The 17,870-nt window shown below is 46.9% G+C and overlaps 1 protein-coding gene across 1 annotated transcript; it reads right to left on the bottom strand.

Moving 5' to 3' along the window:
* Window positions 1-14,619: 14,619 nt before the first annotated feature.
* LOC135395687 (uncharacterized) lies at window positions 14,620-15,792 on the bottom strand. Its single transcript, XM_064626784.1, has one exon. It carries the CDS (start codon window positions 15,790-15,792, stop codon window positions 14,620-14,622), a length of 1,173 nt encoding a protein of 390 aa, XP_064482854.1.
* Window positions 15,793-17,870: the final 2,078 nt, after the last annotated feature.

The following is a 17,870-nucleotide window of genomic DNA, read 5'->3' as shown; positions in this document are numbered from 1 at the left end:
CTTAATAAGAAATTAAAAGTTGAGTAATGTTGGAATATGAAACTGAGATTCCCTATTGCGCTGGAAATGTTATGACAAATATTCACGCTATTGCAAAGATGGTTATCACGTCTCAGACTTTTATAATACAATTTGTAATTTGATTGTAATCGTATTGATTAAGAATATCTTCTTCGTATTGGTATAGATTTTATTTCCTCTTGTCGCTCGTGTTCCGTGGTCTTCCATACATCTATCGGCATCCGTCTTCAACAAATCATGCAGGTCAGATATCATTAGATCTGGTTGTTGGCTAGGAGCGCGCTATATGGTGAAGTTCATTTTTAACATGTCTATTTTCTGATGAGTTTGATTTTTTCTTCTGATTTACTGAATGATAGATTACTATGTTCTTTTGATTAGGAATATCTTCTTTGTATTGGTATAGATTTTATTTCCTCTTGTGTTCGTGTCGTTCCTTATTCTGTTTGTTGGCTAGGAGTGTGCTATGTGGTGAAGTGGAATATCTTCTTTGTATTGGTATAGATTTTATTTCCTCTTGTGTTCGTGTCGTTCTTTATTCTGTTTGTTGGCAAGGAGTGTGCTATGTGGTGAAGTGGAATATCTTCTTTGTATTGGTATAGATTTTATTTCATCTTGTGTTCGTGTCGTTCGTTATTCTGTTTGTTGGCTAGGAGTGTGCTATGTGGTGAAGTGGAATATCTTCTTTGTATTGGTATAGATTTTATTTCCTCTTGTGTTCGAAGTCGTTCTTTGTTCTGTTTGTTGGCTAGGAGTGTGCTATGTGGTGAAGTGGAATATCTTCTTTGTATTGGTATAGATTTTATTTCCTCTTGTGTTCGTGTCGTTCTTTGTTCTGATTGTTAGCTAGGAGCGTGCTATGTGGTGAAGTTCATTTTTAACATTCATTTTCTGAATGATAGAGTACTATGTTGTTTGATTAACCAATGTAGTGGTATAGATTTTATTTCCTCTTGTGTTCGTGTCCCATAGTCCTCCAGAGTCTCTGCTGTTCACATTTAATTGCATACAACTATCAGAACTTCCCGCTATTGCACTGATTGTTCTCACGTATAGGAATATTAGACGTTTTATAATACAATTTGTAATTTTGATTGTAATCGTATTGATTAAGAATATTTTAAATGCGCTATCAATTCTGATTCATTGAAAACTTCCACTAATAAAAATATTGTGTTTGATTTGTGATACCTATTCAATGCTAATGTATCATACCTGTAATATTCTTTGTTACGTGTATTGTGTTACTTCTATTTCAGATTTTTTGCTAAATTTTTCCCATTCACGCAGAGTCATAACATAATTCCTAATGACTTTAATAAATATATTTTCACTTGTACTTTTGTGTATGGCTATCCTTTGCATGTAAACTGCACACCTGTTGTAGCTGGAAAAATTACGATTCAAGTCGACTCAGGCTGAAAAATGACGAAAGTCGGCGGCCCAGGCTGAATGGTAAACGCACACGCAGCCCTCCGGCCACGCGACGCCCAAGTAGGAAAATTGTGAAAGAAGTCAGCCTAGGGCACGGAGTAAGAAGACTAGGAGATGACACTGCCCATAGAAGCAAGCGCTGGCGCGCGACCAGAGACTGTCACGTTGGGGAAGAGAAAAAAGGCAGTTGCTGACTTCACGCGACAGATGGCACGGCGGCACTGTCTTCCATTTTGCGCTTTTACATGGAGGGCTATGGGGGAAAACAGTGCTTTTCGCGAGTCGTACATCAGCCTCTACGGATGATGACAAACTAACGAACGTGAACGATGTTTGTCTTGGTAATAAATATCATGCTTGTCAACTACATAACGCTTCTTGTTTAGCGAAACCAACGGGAAAACAATTTCATTCTTTTGCCTCTCGATTCTGTTGAGCAGACGACAGGAGCACGATGATCGCGTAAGCGTTTCATCTTCTTCGTTTCTAGCGTTTAATTCACGTGCTTTCACGTGTTTTAGTCACGCCGCCTGACAAATGACAGTATCACGTGACCGCATGCTTCGGAAATTCTGCGTCCTCGTGCAACAGATGGCAGTGCGGGCCGGGCCGCCGAGCGCGCGCTCCTCGTACATTCTCTGGTCGCGGGAGAGAGTGAAGTTTCATCTCCTAGTCTTCTTACTCCGTGGCCTAGGGTGAAGGGTAAGCACGCACGCAGCCCTCCGGTCACGCTCCGCCCACCACAGCAGCCCTCCACCAGAGCACCGCCCACCTGTCACGGGAAGGAAGTCGGCCCAAGTAGGAAAATGGTGAAAGAAGTCAGCCCAGGGTGAATGGTAAGAGCACACGCAGCCCTCCGGTCACGCTCCGCCCACCACATCAGCCCTCCACCCGAGCACCGCCCACCTGTCGCGGGAATGAATTCGGCCCAAGTAGGAAAATGATGGAAGAAGTCAGCCCAGGGTGAATGGTAAGCGCGCACGCAGCCCTCCGGTCACGCTCCGCCCACCACAGCAGCCCTCCACCCGAGCACCACCCTTGGCTTTAATAAATATATCTCAACTTGATTGGCATTAATAAATATATTTTCACTTGTACTTTTAGTGTATGACCCTTCTTTGCATGTCTCTGCATGTAAACCGCTCACCTGTTGTATCGGAAAAATATGTGAAGTCGGCCAAAGAAGTCTGCCCAGGCTGGAAAATATGCTACAATGAGCGCACGCGCAGCCCTCACCCGCCGATAAGCGCGCGGACAACCCTCCCCACACGCGCCGCGCAGGGAAAAATACGCGCAGGGCTCAGGGCAGGAGGGCAGCCGTAGTTTGGACCCCGGCTTGTTTCTAACCCACTACATACTACTAACTGAGTGTGGAATACACAGCACAGTGTAATGTTCCTTATTCTGGCAATGTTAGCATGGTTCAAGAAGTGGGAAATGTTGCACTACCCTTAATAACATCTGTTGGGCCTAGCAAGCAGGATACACATACCCTGATCTGAAGACACTATGCCTAACTCAAAAGCAATATGAGATCGACCCGTACGTGTTTATTTGCGAAACTATTATGAATGAAATATGGCCTGTGTGGCATAGAACAATGCGCACACTCAAGTAAACATGAAAAAAATACGTATAAGGGCTCTCGACCTACATGCCGCGATGCGCTCTACGAGATAAACAACACACTACAAAACTACATCCAACACTTTTTGTGCGGGGCAACTCTAATGAGCAGTTTCATATAACCGACGAATGGTTCAACGAGTGCAGTTCGAGTGGTCACGATACATTCCTACGTCGTTCATTGCAGTCGCGCTATGATGCTGCACAATATATGTATCTCGTGTAACAAGCCTGGCAATCGCACGATGTGCATGGGCATAAATACGGCCTTCTTTCTTTGAAGACCAGTCCTCTCCAGGTATATGCTCAAACGATCACCAAGTCTCACGTTGTTGCTCAATCGCTCCCATTCCTGCACTTGTAGTAAAAGCAGCAAACGGGTTGACATGAATGGCAGCTGAACGGTTGAACTGCGAAGTTCTCGAGCACATAATCACAATTTCACGCCGAAAATGATGTTGAGGTGAGTTCGCGGTTGTTGTTTCCATCGTTCAATAGTTCTCGGGATTACCTCGGACGAAACGCTCATCGTAGCCGGCGGCCATAACTGGATTTCCTCGCAAACGGGACAAGACGCCAGGGAAGTCAGAGAAAGCCTCAGCTTTCATCCAATCAGACGCACGATCCTCTATCTACGTAGATGGAGCAGGTTTATCCCATCTACGTCACAAAAATGGCTGCGCCCATGGCTTGTTTTGGTTTCTTTGATGAATTAATTTTCGTAATAGGAAGACAAAATTGAGAAACGAAGGTGCGTTTCGGGGGCAGTTGGATGTGCTCGTTCTGAATATCGCAACCGTTTCAACACATCGGGAAATCGGCGTAGCTGACCTTTAAACATGTTGATAAGCCTTTTCCCGCAAGTAGCATCGCCACTTTTTCGCAGGACGAGCCTCCAAGCATTGCGGTCTCCATGAGATGCAGCTCTGTGATGTTCAACTGAGGGTTCTACAAAAAAGTAGCTACTGCCTTTCTTGCTCTGCTGTTGATGTTCTCCCTCGCGTATATCATTGATGTTGATGTTGGCGAAAAAAATAATTGGGAGAGGTTGAATTCGTCACACGACAAATTAGGGGGAGGGATATGTTTATTATAAAAGAGGGAGGGAAAGGTTAACCTGCGATACGGCGGCTTGCTATTCCCACCAAAGAAAAAAAGGAAAGAAAAGAACAAGAAACACAAACAAAAAGGAAAACAAACAAGCAAAAGGAAAACAACCACGAAATTGATCACAGTTTACCCAGAAGGCCACAAATCCGCAATCCCTGAGCAAGTGCCTTTGTCACCTGACTATGTTGTGTGGGGCCCAGCAGCGTAGCTAAAAAAAAGTCTGAAATCCTGAGGCGAGCGTTGCGTGACCGTAGGAGAAGACGATGTTGGCCGTAACGGGTGCACTGGAGCAGCAGGTGCGGAATGTCTCCTTCAACATGACAGGTGGGGCAGTTGGGTGAGGGAAGGTGGCCCTTCTTAAAGAGGAGCAGTGGAGTCCGCGCCACATTCAGTCGAAACCTGTGAAGCAAGAACTCTTCCTCCCTGGGGTATGGGCCTACTAGTGTGTGGGGCATCGTATAGGGTCAATCGAGCGCATAAAAGAGTTCGTCCTGACAGCGTCTTGGAAAAAGGCTTGAGAGCTATTCATGCAGTATGGGCGAATGGCTCGTCGGCAGACAGGCGGGGTAAGCAGGACAGAAGTGACGGAACCAGCCGCACGAGCACACATGGCCGCAGAATCGGCGAGAGCATTTCCCGAGATAACAATGTGGCCCGGAATCCACTGGAATCACACACTGGCCTAGAGACGACAGTATGGCGTGCAGGCAAAGGACCTCCGTGTAGATGTCGTTGATGACTTTGGGCGAATACGATGGCAGGGCCTCCAAGGCTGACTTACTATCCGAAAGAATAGTCCACGCTCGTGGTGTCGACGAAGAGATGTACCGCAGAGCAGATAATATAGCAAAGGCTTCTGTTCGGTTGATGACAGCGCGGGCAGCAGCTTGAAATCGCGTTCGTATGTCTCCTCAGGAGTATAAAAAGCAGATGATGATCTATCGGATGCCACCGAGCCGTCAGTGCAAATCTCCGCTCGATTCGAGTGCAGGGAGTGGAGATGTTGCAGCGTTAGTTGGCATGCCACAATAGCTGGCCGGGTCATGGCTCTTTTTCGGAAGACCAGGAACGGATGTGTGCACGGGGGCAAGACATGAGGTCCACAGCGGTTCCGTATAGGAGTCCAAGGTATGCGATGATGGGTTTGGCTTTGTAGGCGCAGAACAGCGTGGCCGTACGCAGGTGTAGGGCAGTGCTGCGTAACATCACGGAGGTGGTGACATTGGTGCCGTACAAGATAGCGTGTGTAAGCTTGGAGGGTTACCCTGTCCCGGTCGATAAGCACGGAAGGAACCCGTGCTTCGGCGATAGCAGAGAAGGTTTCCGTGGTCTTCGGGACTCCCAAGCAAGTGCGCAGGCTACGAGCTTGAAGGTACGCAAGGAAGGAAATACCGTGCAACACAGGCAACAACAACAAATAAGTAATGATTATGTAGTGGGATGTTTCGCCGCTGAGGCAGCACCCTATCCCATTGCTCGAGGGGGGGGGGGAGATGGTGAATGATGATGAATGGTCAGAGTTCACGCAGGAGACCTGTTGCTGCTAAGAAGGCACACAGTCAAGCAGTAGCGTTAAGTGCCCATACTAAGAGAGTTCTGTACTTGGAGGAGGTCGGTGCAAGAAGGACCCCAAGAGCATCCACAGAGGCGACGTAGCACGTTAACGTAAGAACCTGTGGTGGCATAGAGGGCAGTAGTCTGTCGAGACCATGTTAGTCCCCGATCAATGACGACGCTAAGGTACTTGCACCAAGGAACAAACCGCAGTCTCGATCCTGTCAAGAAGAGGTGGTAGCAGCGGAATGAGCGCCGCGTGAATGCCATAGCCACAGTTTTGGTTGGCAATACCGATAGCCCTCGATCAGCGAGATATGACACAGAAGCGTCCAGAGCAGATTGCAGGTGGCGTTGTATGGTATCCCGCCGCAGAGCAGAAGTCCCATCGGAGGCGTCGGAAGTCCTTCACGGCACGGGGGCGTGGGGGGCGAACCCTAACCTGAGCAGGGTGAGCACTACGGTGAGCACTACGGTGCATGTAGTTCTACATAGATTGAGAAGTGTGGCAAATACAAAAATGGGAGCCATTAACGCGCTCTGCTTTTTTTTTTTTTTTGTCACGAAAGTTCTCTTTCACCGTGTTTGTTTTCGTCGCCGTTCACCGTGTTTGTTTTTGGGTGGCAGTAAGGTGTCATGGCTACCCCGTGGTAAAAAGAAAACTAATCAGAGTCGCGGAACTGTGATTTACAGGTCGAGCCACTTTTTGGGACACCTCCAAATGGCCAGACCGGCTCTGTCGTGGAACATAGGGTTGCCACTTGTCCGGATTTCACCCGAACAGTTCGGAAATTCAAGAGTTGCGTTCGGTGTCGTGGTGAAGGTGTAATCCAGACATAAAATGTTCGGAAATTGGCCAAGTAAGAGTAAAAACCTTACAACTTCACGTGGGCTATGTAAAGTGTCGGATTCCGCACGACTGACTTTAGAGGTGGTGCCTTGAAGCCAGCTATCGAGGGAGGTTCGTCGTTTCGAAGTGGTTTGCATTCATCCTACAAACAGAGAAAGGAATAGTGCCTGTCATATTCAAGTTACTATAGTTGCTCTCCATGCATATTGGCAGAATGCTCCAAGTATTTAAAACGTGAAGCCCGCTTCTACTGGAACTGTAACAGAGACTACCGCAAAATACGGTACATGCGACAGCAGAGCCCTTTAAAACGGTCGATACCCCTTGTATCATAGTTCCAAAGTCATATAAGTATACGCAACGGCTTATCCTAATGCCATTCTACTGGAATTATAACGGATGCGGCCGCAAACTCCATAAAAGCTACAGCAGAGCCCTTTAAAACGGACAAAACCCCCTTTAATCATGGTGGCAGACATTTTACACACATATAAAGACGCGACGGCTTATGTTATGCCCCTGTCCTGTGATTGCATCGGAAACCACCGCAAAATTTGGAAAAGGCGGCAGCGGGGCCCTTACAATGACTCAAATGATATGTATCATGGTGCCAAAAAGATACTATGAACGGCTTGTACTGGGATTGTAACAGAGGCTACCGCAACGTTCGGCAGCAGATCGAGCCCTTTAAAACGCGCGAAGCCCCTTTAATACTGGTGCCAGGGCGTACATGGAGAGGTCGCGTTTGAAGAAACTGCTTCCAAAACGACACTCGCTAAGCAAAAAGCGTCCTAAGCTGATTTTGTAGTAACCCCGTATCTTCCCCTGTTGCTCCCTGAGAGGTCGCGTTTGACAAAATCGCTTCCAAAACGGCCAAATGGCGAATTTCATCAAGTTCGGGGCTTAATATCATTTGATATACCGGTGATAATAAAGATATCCTAAGCTGATTATGTAATATGTATATGTGAAAGTAAGATCACGGGGTTTGAACCCCGTACCTTGTTCTCCTGTTGCATCCTTAAAGGTCTCGTTTGGCAAAATCACTTCCAAAACGGCACTCGAAATGGACAGTTTTATCAAGTTGTATAGTTTAATATAAAAGCGATATAAAATACAAAACGGTATCATTTGTATATTACTCACTCAAAATACTGTTGTCTGTTCTGTCAGCCACTTCGGGTTCTGGTAAAAAGGACCGTTCTCGTTTCGAACTCCTTCAGACCGGCCGTACAGTCTCAGCGCATGCGTATTACGATAATACTGGGACTTACTCCGTCGAGCGCCTAGGAGGGGAACCCGAATTGAGTCGCAACTTTGAAGGCCCTGGGTGCATCAGGATTAACACTCACACATCGTGCCGTGGTTGGTATGTGGCCTGGAGGACGTACTGAACGAAAATAGGCGATGACATTTCCAGAATTCGACTGCCTTTGTCGAAAAATCGTAGTCTAAACATGGGCGATGCGCAAAAATCGACGGAATCCCCATAGGCGCAATGCATTAAAATTCATTTGGCCAGGGTGCACTAGGCTTATATTCTGCTGGCGCCTTTCATGTCTCCAGGGGTTCTTTACATGGTGTTCTTCTCTATTAGACGATGACATCTTAAAAATTTTATTCTGTTTTGCTGTTAATTGGCATAAACGCTGTCTCCCATTGAATTCACATCCTGTAAGGCCGCTTCCCGTATAGCGGCTGAGTATAGTGACGGAGTGCGCCGGCGGGGGGATGACCGCGAATTTTGGGATTGAGAAGGACCATTTTGTGGTCAGACAGGCCATCTTGCACAGTAACTTCTACGTTCCTAAGTGAAGCTGATACCAGTACAAGGTCTTGTACTGAGACCGCAGTACCATATCTCGTTGGCTCATTAACCTTTTGATCGAGGTTAGACTGAAATGCTATTTGTAATAATACATCCGACTCGTGTCTTTCTGGTCCGCTGGCTTCGAGCGTACCCCAATTGATATGCGTTAAGTTGAAATCACCCAACAGCATAATATTTTGCTTAAAATTCGCATGCTCCAACATATAATCCTGCACATTGATTAAAAACTCCTCTGACTTCGGAGGCCTATAAATGACGCCTATGGTAATCATTGATCCACCAATCTTAATTTTGCACCATACTGTTTCTGGGGGAAATGGGCCAGGTAACAAAGTGCAACACATGGAATTCTTACACACAAGGGCTACTCCACCACCACGAGAGTGTATACGGTCATTACGGTATATTTTGTAATCAGGTGATATAATTTCCTCATGAGCAATACCTTCATGGAGCCAGGTTTCTGTCAAAGCTACAATTTGTGGACTATATGAAAGTAATATATGTTCAAACAAGGTTACCTTATTTACAATGCTACGTATGTTCAAAATAATTATTCCGTATTCTTTACACATAGAGTCATACGTAAGAGAGGGCACGTGTCAAGCTACTGTATCACGTCTAGCTTCATCACTCGTCCCACAACATCTTATTGATTGTGAGATTGGGTCGTACTGCCAAACTTTCCCTTCGCCGAAAAGCTTATTATATTTTATTTTGAAAGGCATATCGCGGCTACGCGCAAACTCTCTCAACTTCTGCCGTTGTGTTCTTATTCCCCGTGAGTAGTCCTCATTGATGTACACATTGGTTGATTTAAGTTTGTAACAAAGAGAGAGAATTTCTTGTTTCACCTTGTAATTTGAAAAATTAACAATGACTGGTCTTTGTTTATTCGGATGATAACGTCCTAGCCTGTGTGCCCTCTGAATACTCAGCGACTCGAGCTTTAAACCCAGCTGTCTATCACAAAAATCTTTCTTCTCTGTTTCACTCCATGTCTCTTTTGGCATATCATTGATTCCGTGAAACAGCAAGTTATTCCTACGTAACCTGTTTTCTATTTCATCGTTTTGCATTTCAAGGCTATTCAGTCGTTGTTGCAATATTATAGTAGTTTCCTCTATCTTATCAACCTTTTTTTCCCATATTTTTAACAACTGTGGCCTCACCTTCCAGACTCGTAATTCTGGACGACAACGTATCTAGTTTTATATCAGCTTCCTGCTGCCTCTGTTGTACACACCTGACTTCATTCATCATCTCTCTCTGCCCATCTTCCAGCCTTCCAGACTTTTCCCAGTTCAAAGCAGAAAAGCAGATTTTGAGTTGATGCCGATGGCGGTTGGTCGCATTTTACGATGAGAGCATTATGGCTGTAGTTTCGGTGTGACAGACCGGGAAAGCTCACGTCTCGCAGCGTAAAGTCAATCAATAATTTTTTTTTGCAATCTACTCATGTACGTGGAGTTCTGTGCATAACCTGCCACACTTTTGGTATTTATTTATTTATTTGTTTCTTTTATTTATTTTATTATTTTATTTATTTATTTATTATATTTGAGCTTAAATTATTTGCACGCATTTGTGAAATTAATTTTGGCTATTTTTTTTGCCGTATATATGCCAAGATTATCTTCACAGCGTTCACGGCGAAGAATCTCGCACAATCCAGCGTCGTCGCTGGAATATCCCATTTCCAGCTCGGCTTCAGCACGGAACCATCCTGGTTTCCGAATGGAAGTTGGATGGTTTCAGAATGGAAATTCAGACAGCACTTGACCCAGCATGGAAACAGCCTTGGCCAGCCCAGCTCCAGCCTGGGATTGCTTTTCCAGGCTGGTTCCACAGTGGATCCTGGCTGTTTTTTTTACTAGGGCTGATTACGGTTTTGTCCTCAAGGAAGCGAAATGTTCGTTCATGCAAGATGAGGTAGAATACCTTGGACATATGTCGTTTCTACATATCGTCTTCGTTTAATAATAACCAATAGTAATAATAAAATAACATAATAAACTGCTCTGCTGGAGCGTGGGAGCGAGCGTCACGGTTTGGCGCACGCACGAGTTCGGTCGCCATCTTGGTTACCTGAGATTAACCGCCGTATTCTTGAACAAGCCTCGACTCGACGCTCCGCCTCGACTCCAACGAGTGGAGGAAAGTGGCGCTCCTCCACTCGAAGATCCCATGCGTTTCATGAACCCGTTTGGGGATTCCTCCGCCAAGGCGCTCCTCGAGAAACCGTCCTCGAATAAAGCTGTAGTCTCGTCCCCAGCCGTCGGGACCACCCGAAAATGTTAATTATCGTGCTTAAAACACACTTATGGCATGAAAAATAAATGTAATTCTTTACTTTATTTCGACCAAATACAAACACAAAGGTCTGCAAGTGTTTGAAGAAGGGTGCAGGTGTTTCGAACAGGGAACAGGCTGATAGGTTTCCTAGTTTTCTGCTCTGGGAATTACAACCACAACGGCAGCAGCTAGCTTAATGGTCACCTCGTATCAAATAATATGAAAGATGATGTCACTGCTTGTCAGTCTTCTATTATTATACAATATGTGGCGTGAATGACTGTTTGTTAGCGGATGGGTACGTTTACCCAACGCCTTGAGGGTAGCTATAAACAATCAAACAAACAAAACAGATTTTACAACAACATCCCGAGCAAAGAATCGGGGAGACCATTCTTGGGGAGTCACCGCGAGCATGTCGTACGAACTTTTATGGCCCTCAATCGCGCTCTGCCTAAACGGTGGAGCCTGTTATCCCACCCAACAAACGGAATTCGTACTATTGGAACAACAACTTCAAAAAAAAAAAGAAAACGAGAAAAAAAAAAACATGAATGGAAGATTTGTTGAGCCGTTTCGGTGATAGCTGGAGCAGGGGTTGGGCCAGCTTGATACAGTATAAAGATTATGGAAAAACATTGAGGAGGCAGATCAGATGTTTATTTTTTTTAGATGTCCAGTCAATGCACTGTTTCTTTTTTTGCACCACCTTTTGCGTGAAAACATCCTTCAAACACACCTTTTTGTGCTAAATAGCGCGACAGAAGGAAAATTTATTACACCTTGTCTTGAAAAGTGTGCTTGCGAGAAGGTGTGGGATTTTTTCCACAACGCGGCACACCGTCGTTTCTGATTCACAATGTCTCCCGTGGCAGTTCGAAAAGTCCTAACGCCATAAAATCACATGTCGACGGGCAGCTGTAGCACAGGAGGTAGAGGCAGCACACGATTGCACACATTTTCCTCCACTGGCAATGTATCCAAAAAGGCTTCGTACGGTTTTCTTCATGAAGCGGTACCGTATACCATATGAGGAACTTGTGATCATCAAAATGGTCAAAAGGAGTTTGATGGCCCCTTATTGAACGTTGTCGCCCAGTGGAAATGTTGTCAGCACCCAGTTAAAGGCCACCGTGGCACAAAACGCAGTCGATGGACGCAGCGAACGACCTGTCTTCCGCCATGACACCAGCCAAACTCGAGTTGAGGAGCGTTCTCGAGGTAGCACCGATGTTACCTCGAGATTTTCGAGGAATGCACGGAGGAATTCCTCCACTCGAGGGGCGTTTCGAGTCAAGGTCGATTTATGAAGCGCAAAACCCGCCTCGAGGAGCAGCTCGAGTCGAGTTTCGAGTCGAGGCTCGTTCAAGAATACGGCGGTAAGCCTACCAGATTTGAGATCACGCATTTGCTTGTTTCACGAATTTTATTATACAGGTTCCTTACAGCAAACGTACCTGTTCAAGGCGTGTTATCTCTCTCAGCGCACTGATCATAGCTCAAAGCTGGTATCACGCAGCACATGCAACTCTGAATCATTTAGATCAATGCTCCGAAGCCGAGTGGAACTCCCTTCCTCAGGCCCTGGCTTACATTACAAATCCGGTGAAATATCTCTCAATAAGTATCCAGTGTTTGTTTTGTTCTGTTCTGCTATTTCTTTATAACATTGACATTGTTTTATATTGTTTCTCTTTTTTCTCCTCTGTCCACCCACCCACCCATGCTATGACACTCGTGGTCATTTGGGTTTTCAAATACGTACTAAATAAATAAATGCAGTGCGTACTAAACATGCGGCGTCTGCTATTACGGTACATCTCTGTCAATTTCTCGAGAGCTACTTCGTTATTATGAATGAAACTTTCACTGTGTATCTATAGTTACTCATGAAAATTGTGGTTGAGTTTCGGAATGCCCTGACGTGTACAATATCGTCCTTGAAAATGACACTTTCAAAAAATGGTTCGTTCATGATATTCCCACCCACATCAGCGGGTGGTTTGTCCATGCTGGTAACGTGACAATCTTCTTGTGAACAGGGCCCTCCAGATGGCAGCCCAATGGTGTGATATGCTGCACACTCTGCGGCCGCCGGGTGAAAAACATGGCCGAGTTACGCAAGCACTACCTGGTACATGCCCGAACGACCCTTCCGATGTCCAAGTTGCAAGCAAACGTATAAGGACGTCCGTGCCTTCGTACAGCACTACAGGAGCCGCCACAGCGAGCGTCCTAAGCACGTCTGCAACACGTGTCATGGCATCTACAATTCAAAGTCCTCATTAAGAGCTCATATGCTTACGCACGGTAAAGGTTCTATGGAAAGTTGCGAAGTGTGCTACCGGTGGTTTCGCCCCGAAACGCTACGACGCACCCACTAGTATATTCACACCGGGGAGAGGCTGTACAAATGTGAGATCTGCGGAGTCGGCTTGACTCATTCTACGTTCATTCTACGTAATGTAGAATACGTGCATTAATGGCAGCAGCGGCTTGGACAGGCACAATAGAACGGTGCATTTAGGCTTAAGAAGCTGACGCAGACAATGCATCGTGTGTGGTAAAATACTCGTCGACGAGCGTTGCTTTGTCGCGCACGTTAGGCGTCACACGGAAGAGCCGACGGTGTGTGCTGCGTATGTTCCAAGCTGTTCTACGACGCAGATCAGTACCTAAGGCACATGGAGAGAGTTCATGTTCGAGAGACACTTCGACGGCCTGGTTTGCGGGAAACCCTTCTTCAGCCGCGAGGGTCTGAAACGGCACATGATGATACACACTGGCGAGCAGCCGTTCATGCGAAGTATGCGGTAAAAGATGTCGTTCCAGGTTTAAAGTTCAGCAACACATGAGGGCGCATTCGGGCGAGAGGCCTTTTAAGTGTATACAGTGCGGAATGTCTCACAAGTGGAATAAAGACCTGAACAAGCACGTGAAATCACAACATGCAAATGTTGTGATATTTCGTGATTGAACCAATATTTCTGTGTTTCCTGTTCACACATTTTCCTGTCCTCAGGAATAGTCCTGAAGTTATTCCTGAACATAGTCCTGAAGAACAAAGACTCCTTCCACAAGTCTTGAAAATGAATCGTTCCCGTCGGAACAGTCCAGTTATCTACTGAATTACCGAAAAGATGGACGAATCACTGGCGACTTAAAGAAAAAAGGATACAGATGAGATTTTCATGCGTTTAGAGTTGGCTTTATCGACTATGACACAGGCACTATACATTGAAGTGCTCACGTAGGACTTCGATCCTTCTTCTGAAGTGTGAAGGGGCTCGTTATTTCATTCCCCGCATCACCACCAGCAATGGGATACAGTATCGCCCCTGGCGATGAAACTCCCCATTCATCATCTCACAATAAAGTTGTTGTTGTTATCAACTATGGAACGAATACATTGCATTGGGGTAATTCTATTTTAAATCGACTGATGTCCGCGGATGACACAGATGGAGAGTGGATAAGGTGGCGCAGTCTTCGAGACGTAATTTTTTCTCGCCACTTTGCAGCCTTACTGACGCCATTTCATTCGCGTCACAACCCCCATAGCTGGCACACGTAAAGACTGGACACTCTAGTATACGTGTACGGAGTGGAAACGGTCACACTTTAAAGGGACGCTCAAGAAAAAATGCTGAAGTCAGCAGATATGACAAAAATTGTATATTTTAGCGCTCATAGCTCCTCGACGGCAGGTCAGATACCCGTAAATGAAGCACATTTTTAATGTGCAATCTTTCCTCTATCGTTCAATTTGCTTTTAATTGACAATCGATTTCCTTTTTCCGAAGGAAAACGGGGGAAAGGGAAGGGGGAGACGTTCGACGCCGAGAAACACTCACTGCACAATGTCAGATATAGTGCGAACACAATGTCACCGAAGTTTTCACAGAGTGTCAAGCAAGTCCGAAGCGGTAAGGAAGTCCACAAGAGCGCGCAATGCCGACACCTGGTGTTGGGCAGGCCAGCAGCCTCGAACCTTCCCAACGGAGAAAGGGCTATTGTCGAGGCGGGCTAGTGCCGCCTCAAGGGAAAGACGAGGCTCTCTGTATCGAGGGCAGGCTTCCATAACAGGCTCTGTGTCCTCCAATACCCCGCACTCAGAACAATTCGGTGTGGAAACCTTCCCAAGATTAAAGAGGAGGCGGCCGGTATATGGCACATTGAGACGTAGCCGGTGAATGATAGAGGTAACTGCCCGGGGGAGCGCTGGGGGCATTAAAAACTGCAGGTCTTGATCCACTTTGTGCAGCAGTGAGTTAACTGGAACGCATCGACGCCAGTGTTCCCCGCTCAGACGTTTCACTACTGCGTTCATCGTGCTCTTTGAATCCCCTCTTGTGAAGTAGACGGGGTTCGTGCGAACGCCACGCGCTAGATGGGCACGCCTGGCAGCTGCATCCGCAGCCTCATTTCCGGGGACACCGCAATGACCAGGGACCCACTGCAACTGGATGTCATGTCCCCGTGATACGGCAGAGGTGTACACTTCAAGGACGTCATGCACCATTGGGGACAGACATCCCGATCCTGTAGAGTAGAGAAGGACTTGTAAGGCGGCTTTGGAGTCGGTGTAGATGGACCACTGAGCTGGGGATGGAGAGGATGCAATGAAGACAAGCGCCATACAAATCACGTGCAGTTCCGCCGCCGCCGCCGGCGTGCGGTGTGAGAGTCTTGCACATCCTTCAGCTGACAACTGCGGGATCACATAGGCGCAAGCAGAGCCGGAACGCGTCGTTGATGCGTCGGTGAAAACCTGAATCTTCCCTCTATCGCTGTCAAGCACGGCCAAGGTGAGCTGCAGTAGAACAACCGTCGAAGCAGTTTTCTTCGAGGACACTCCAGGTACCTCGACACGGACAGGGGGTGTGGGCAGGGCCCATAGTGGGTCAGGGTGCTTCGGCAGAGATTTGTGCTTAGGGATGATGCTTCGGTGGGCAAGAACGGCTTGGCTGTACCCAGACGCTGGACGACGAATCAAAGCGCGGACTAAGGGGTGTCGATGGTGGCGAATTGCCAGCCTTAGATAGTGGCTAAGAGACTGATCGAGCCTCATGATGGGTACAGGTGGTTCCTTGGCTTCCGCGAAGACTAGAGCAGTTGATGTGGACTTGTGGACGCCGAGGCACGTCTTGATGCTCTTCGCAAGAATGGTCTCGAGCAGTTGCTCAGATGTGGGCAGACATGATGCAGTACTGGAAGGTGGTAAGTCAATACTTGACGTACAAGGGACCGGTGAAGACCGAAAAGAGCCCTAGAAGTGAGCCCCCACCGGGTACCACAGAGGTAGCGCAGAACATTCAGTCGGGACTCTCCTCTGTCTTTCAAGCAGCTAACTTTTGCTCTCCACAATAAGCTGCGATCGAGGATGAGACCAAGGAACTGGTGGTGCGTAACGCGCCTCACTGGGTGTCCACTTATGTAGAGCTGAAGGTTTCTCAAATGGCGGCGTGTGAAAGGCAAAAACACAGTCTTTTCATGGGACAGGTCCATACCTCTCTCTGCCAGGAAGGAGGCTAAAATGTCCAGCGCGCTTTGCGGGCGGCGTTGTAGTGCTGGCCACTGCTTTCCAGAAGACAAGATACAAGTATCATCAGCGTACAAGCTAACATTGACGCCCCGTGGCAGGAGAGAGGGTAGTGCGGCCATGACAACGTTGAACAGGAGCGGGCTAAGGACGCTTCCCTGTGGGACACCAGCTGCTGTACCGTGATGAAGGGTTTCGCCTTCTGAGGTTTTCACGTATACGGACCTGTCTCGCAAGAAGTCAGAGATCCACCTAAGGGCTCTCCCCGTGACGTCCATAGTAAAAAGCCCGTGAAGCACGTGATTGTGGGGGATATATTTATTAAGAAAAAAAAAGAAAGGTAAGCCAGATGGATGTCGGCTTGTTATTCCAAAAAACAAGTGAAAGGGGAAGACAAAAAAGGCAAAGAAAAGAGGAACGCAAGACAAAACAAAAAGAAGGAAAGAAAAGGAAAAGAAAAATGAAGAACACAAAACTAAAGCTGAAGAATCACACACTCTGGCAGGATACTACCCAAGCAGCACAATGTACTGAAAGTCGGGTGCAATAGGGGTGGACGGGTAGGTGGAAGGCCTTGAAGAGGCTCGTGAAACTGAAGAACATTGATATGACACATACCGTCCACCCCTATTGCACTCGACTTTCAGTACATTGTGCTGCTAGGGTATGATGTATGCAGAACTGGTATAGAAATAAGAGGAAGGAAGAACAGAAAAAAAAAGAAAAAGAGGGAGAACGTAAACAGTGAACATGTGTACAACTGAAGGCGTTACGCATTTGAAAACTGAGTGCAAAAGGAACAAAATGCATTGAATCCTCGGTGTTTGACCCGAAATGCGCGCAATATTGTCACGAAGCGAAATGGGTCGGCGAGTCGTCGAATAAACAGCGAACGGTTTATTAGACTACTTCGTAGCAAAACACAAGAGTGATAGCTCTCTGAACACAACTGAGTCCAAAGAATGAATGCTCCAGCTTGGAGCGCACAAGCATTTAAGCGTCGCGCCGAAAAGTCTAGAAACAGCACGTGCGTTTGCCAGAGAGCAGGCGATGTGTCTGGAAGCTTCTTGCTTTTTCTTCAGCACGCGCCGGGATGAGATGTACCGTTTCGTGCCTGCCCTGGAAGTTTCGCGATGATGATTCGTGGCATTGCCCCCTCCGTAGACGGGGCATCGTCTCGATGCCGTTTCTTCTCCTTTTCCTTTTTTTTTCATGTTGTTTCCTTCCAGCCAGTCTTCAGCGCTACCTGCTGTAGTACGGCTTGAGTCAAGCGACGTGAACTATTTCAGTCCTCGGGGGTCGTCGAGAGGGAACGCTGCCCTCAGGTACCACTTCGTAATCCAGGTCTCCAATGCGTCGAAGTACTTTGTAGGGACCGAAGTACCGCTTCAGTAGCTTCTAGCTCAGGCCTCGTCGTCGAATCGGCGTCCAAACCCATACCAAGTCGCCTGGACTGAAGCGTACGTCTCGTCGGCGCAAATTGTATCTTCTTTCATCGACGCGTTGTTGTTGACCAATCCGTAGTCTGGCCAGCTGGCGGGCTTCTTCTGCTCGCTGTGTGAAGTCCAGAGCGTCGTTTTCCACATCACTGGGTTCGTGGGGTAGCA

This window comes from Ornithodoros turicata, chromosome 5, assembly GCF_037126465.1.
Source record: "Ornithodoros turicata isolate Travis chromosome 5, ASM3712646v1, whole genome shotgun sequence".
NCBI lineage: Eukaryota > Metazoa > Arthropoda > Arachnida > Ixodida > Argasidae > Ornithodoros > Ornithodoros turicata.
The sequence above is the reverse complement of the archived record's forward strand: the minus strand, read 5'-3'. Positions and strand labels throughout refer to the sequence as shown.

What these genes read in the sequence shown, in the direction of transcription:
- LOC135395687 (XM_064626784.1), bottom strand. Translation starts at nt 15,792, where the DNA reads ATGAGGCTCGATCAGTCTCTTAGCCACTATCTAAGGCTGGCAATTCGC.